This window comes from Chondrus crispus, genomic scaffold (genome assembly GCF_000350225.1).
Source record: "Chondrus crispus Stackhouse genomic scaffold, scaffold_125, whole genome shotgun sequence".
NCBI classification, from domain to species: domain Eukaryota; phylum Rhodophyta; class Florideophyceae; order Gigartinales; family Gigartinaceae; genus Chondrus; species Chondrus crispus.
The window spans coordinates 35,535-39,907 of record NW_005178998.1 but is presented as its reverse complement, the minus strand read 5'-3'; the positions used below and the strand labels follow the sequence as shown (position 1 = coordinate 39,907).

Sequence of the window (4,373 nt, the reverse complement as noted above, 5' to 3'; positions counted from 1 at the left end):
CACCTCGCCCGTCCTCTCCACGGGCGGCACCTTTTCCGGCGTCGTCGACGATATCTCGCTCGCCATTGAGCGTCTCCGCGAGACCGGATGCTTCCGCGGCGTCGATGCCTACGTCGATCGCGCGCCCCTTGGCGCAGACGCCGACGTCCAGTTCACCCTGTCCGAGAAAAAGCTCTACCAGTTCACGGCCGGCACGTCCATGACCACCGACGGCGAGCGCGAGACCTCCCTCGATACCGCCTTCGTCTGGCGCAACGTCCGCGGAAGGCTGGACACCCTCAAGGCCAGCGCCTCGTGGCTCGGCGGCGGCGGCCCCGGCTCGTACGGCCACCAACCATCCACCTCCTTCGACGTCCACTACACGCAACCCTTCGTGCTCGGCCTCGACTCCTCCGCCTTCGCCCGCGTCGGCCAGCGCTTTAGAAACCACCTGGACCACAGCAGCTACACGCTCAACGTGCGCGACTGCGCCGTGGGCGTCCACCTGCCGCTCGGCCGCTTCTCCGTCAACAGCGCGTGGCGCGAAGTTGCCGCCGTGGATGACTCCGCCTCCCCGCTCATCCGCGAGGAGGCTGGCCACTCGTGGAAGACCAGCCTGCGCCACGAGGTGGCGCGCGACACCCGCGATCACCCCGCCATGCCCACGAGCGGCGCCCTGCTGTCGGCCTCCACAGAGCTCACGCTGCCGCGCCTGGGCGACGTCGCCTTCGCGAAGGGCGAGGCCGAGGCACAGACCCACGTCCCGCTGGGCGCTTCCGGTGCCGCCCTGGCGCTCTCCGCCCGCGCAGGCCTCGTCTGCTCGCGGGAGGGCGCCAGAGTCCGCGTGCAGGACCGCTTCTTCTTGGGCGGCCCTAATTCAATGAGGGGTTTCGACCTCAGGGGAGTCGGCCCGAGGGATGCCGCCGATGCGGTTGGCGGCGATACGTTTTATACCGTCGCCGCCGTGCTATCGACGCCCGTGCCGCAGACGTCGATGCTGTGGCAGCTTTTTAATGCACGCGTGCATGCGTTTTGGTGTGCGGGCGATTTAGCGGATATTTCGGTAGTGAGCAAGGGTGTGAAGAGGGTGATGGAGGGCGGCGGTTTGCAGAACAAGGCAAAGGCGGGGTGGGGGGAGCTGCAAAAGTCGGTAAGGGTCGCTGCAGGGCTGGGCGTTGCGTTGGAAACGTCGGTGGGGAGAGTTGAGCTCAATTTTTGCCACGTCTTGCGCTCGGCGCAGTCGGATGTGCCCAGTTCCAAGTTTCAATTGGGGATTAGCGAGTCGTTCTGGTAAACAAAACCGCTGCGGGGAGCATTGCAAGATGATGGGAAGGGACGCTTGCATGACGGAAACACCCTTGCCAACACCAAAAGGGCAAGCCCGAGGACAAACACATCCACGTCACGAGTTTTCGTCACAAAAAAAAGTACATTACCCATACATTTACAAAACCTACAACCCTTTTCTTACATACCGCCACGCGCCTTGTCCCCTGGTGCATCCGCGGCAACTTTCGGCGGCACCACCAAGGAATCGTAGCTCACCCCGTCTGGAAGCGGGTCCCGATGAGTAGACCGTCTGCCTGTGAACACCGACGACATGCCGTTGTCATAGCTATTGGAGCGCTGACGCTCGGTAAGGCTTTGAATGATATCTTTCCGTCTTGCCAGTAGGCTCGGTTTGGGTCCACTCAACCCACTCGTCCCGCCAACAGCGCGCGTCTTTTTCGGTGCCGCGGAAGGATTTGGAGCGAGCTCCCGCAGCAGACGGAAAACTGGTTCCACGTCAGGTAAATATCGGTCAGCAGCCGAGTTATCGGACTTCCCCCCTACTCGGCAGGCCAAAGTCGATACGCGGCCATCTCCAGTTCTGACATACGTGTTCAAGAATGAGAACACATCCTCGTCTGCCTTATCCGAACCGATTGCAAAGGCAAAGTCAACTCCTTCCGACAGTTCCGAAAGGATTCTTCGCACAGCGTTCACCCGGGACACACCTACGGGGCGCACTTCAAGATACTTGTGGCCAGAAACAACTTCCACAGGCAAGTTCATGGAATTCTCTGCCAACAACAATTGTAATTCCTTGGCCTGCCACGAGCCAAACATCGGGTCGGCATCCCGGAAATGCCAAGTCACAATGTTGTCCTTAGCCTCCAAATGCGCCCCAGGTGTCCTCTCCGTAAAGTATTGCAAAATTGGTATGACGCTGAGTCTCCATGACGTATCGCTGACCGTTATGAGGGACTCCCAAGTCGTCGAGTGCGGGTGTCGATAATCACATCCGTGTTCCGACACGAGACCGACACCGAGGTCACCCAACCAGCTGTCTAACGTGTCCTTGGACCGGCCAGATAGGATATATACAAAGTTGCCAGGATCTGAAGAGAGCCTCAGCAAGAACCTCCTCATTGATAATGTTGGGAAACCGAGATCAGCGAGGGAGACAGGCGCACAAAGGGTGCCTTCATATTCGAGTAGAAACAATCGTTTGGTCCTTGAACGCATATCTGGAATGATATCCACCGACACGCGCAGTAAGGATTGCTTCGGTTTGTGCACATCTTGCATTTTCATCAGTCTTTCAATTTGTTGCAACTCACTAACAAAAGAACGAGCCCAGAACGCTGCAGTATGCTTGGTCACATAGTGATACAACTTCCAATGTTTGAGAGCTCGTTCTCTCTCAGGAACAGTCAGCGCTTCATGCATAGCATTGGCAAGCTCCTCGGTGTTCCACGGGTTGACGCGTATTGCAGAAGAGAGCGATTGGGCAGAACCCGCAAACTCGGACAGTACCAAAACGCCGTGACGCTCCTGTTGACATACGACATACTCATACGAAACAAGATTCATGCCGTCTCGTATTGAGGTCACAACCGCCACGTCCGCAACCGTATACAAGGCACAGAGGTCGTCAAAGTTGACCGACTGATTAATAAACACAATTGGGGCGTACTCAACGCTCCCGTATTGGGCATTGATACGGCCCACGAGTTCGTTTGTCTGGCTGATGAGCTTCTTGTATTCATCGACCTCCGTTCGGGACGGGACGCCAATTTGAACAAGTACGACCCTTTCCTTCCATTCCGGATGGTTGGACAACAGATTTCGGAAGGCCATGAGTTTGTGTGGCACACCCTTGATATAATCGAGGCGGTCGACGCCCAGGAGGACTTTTTTGCCTCGAAACTTTTCTTCGAGCTCGAGAATGCGCTCCTTAACGGACGGGCTCCGTAGCGCTTTAATCCAAGCGTTGGGGTCGATTCCAATTGGAAAGATGCCAACATTGGCAAAATGGTCCTTGTAAGTGACACCCTTTGGGCTGGCGTCCAAGCCGAGGATGCGGGTGCACACGCTGAGAAAATGGCGGGCATAGTCATAGGTATGAAAGCCGATGAGGTCAGCGGCTAAGACGCCTTGCAAGACCTTGCTACGGACGGGCAAAATGCGGTAGACTTCGGAGCTGGGAAACGGGGTATGCAAGAAGAAGCCGATGGTAACATCGCGGATGCGTTTTCGCAGCAAGCTCGGGAGCAACATGAGATGGTAATCCTGAACCCAGACCAAATCGCCCGGTTCATAGACCTGCATAACGGCCTCTGCGAAGCGATGGTTGGCCTTTGAGTACGCATCCCAGTACTTGAAGTCGAACTTGCGCTCACCATCCGACGAGACGATTGGGAGCGGGACGTAATGGAAGAGCGGCCACAGCACCTCGTTGCAAAACCCGTTGTAATAGAGGTTGGCGTCGGCCGCACTGAGATACACAGGGTAACAATTCATCTCCTCCTGAAAGCGGCGGCTCATTTCATCTTGCTCCGAGGTGGCGACCTCGACACCTGTCCACCCCACCCAAACAAAGGGGATCTTGTTCTTAACGCCCGCGAGCGCGGAGACTAGGCCACCGGAGCTGACGCGAAAGTTCCACTCGCCAGACTCATCCTTCCGCACGGTGACAGGGAGTCGGTTGGACACGACGATGAGGCGGGGGCTGGTGGCGCCATGCTGCGAGAGGCCCTCAAGCTTTGTATACGACCTGCTCCCAGCGCTGGAGTGCGCGGGGGTGGCGTCCTGTGCGTCGTCGTCGGGCTCGGTAGGATCACCGCGGACGGATTCGAGCTCGAGATGGAGGCGGTGGATCTGGGACAGGATCTCTGCTTCCGTGGGCTTGGCGGGGAGGTCGTCCAGGTCATCGAGCTCGTCCGAGGAGCCCGCCGAGGCCGACGAGAGCAGGGTCGTGCTGGACGCGGGGAAGGGCGGCATGGGGAGCGGGGCATGCGGCGCCGAGGGGGTGAAGGAGGGGGAGGGGGAAAAGGGGGAAAGGGAAGGGAAGGGGGGGGGGGGGGGGGGGATTTTCCAGAGGGGCGAGTACTGTCTTCGGGAGTGGTCGA

At 58.4% G+C, this 4,373-nt stretch overlaps 2 protein-coding genes; one reads left to right on the top strand and one right to left on the bottom strand.

Annotated features, from left to right (window-relative positions):
• The first annotated feature begins 199 nt into the window (after positions 1-199).
• CHC_T00002091001 (hypothetical protein) lies at positions 200-1,371 on the top strand. XM_005713250.1 is given in 2 exon segments: positions 200-1,273; positions 1,274-1,371. The coding sequence occupies 1 exon segment, from the start codon at positions 200-202 to the stop codon at positions 1,271-1,273; it is 1,074 nt and encodes a 357-aa protein (XP_005713307.1). The 3' UTR covers positions 1,274-1,371.
• Positions 1,372-1,394: 23 nt separating this feature from the next.
• CHC_T00002090001 (hypothetical protein) lies at positions 1,395-4,245 on the bottom strand. XM_005713249.1 is given in 2 exon segments: positions 1,395-1,446; positions 1,447-4,245. The coding sequence occupies 1 exon segment, from the start codon at positions 4,243-4,245 to the stop codon at positions 1,447-1,449; it is 2,799 nt and encodes a 932-aa protein (XP_005713306.1). The 3' UTR covers positions 1,395-1,446.
• Positions 4,246-4,373: the final 128 nt, after the last annotated feature.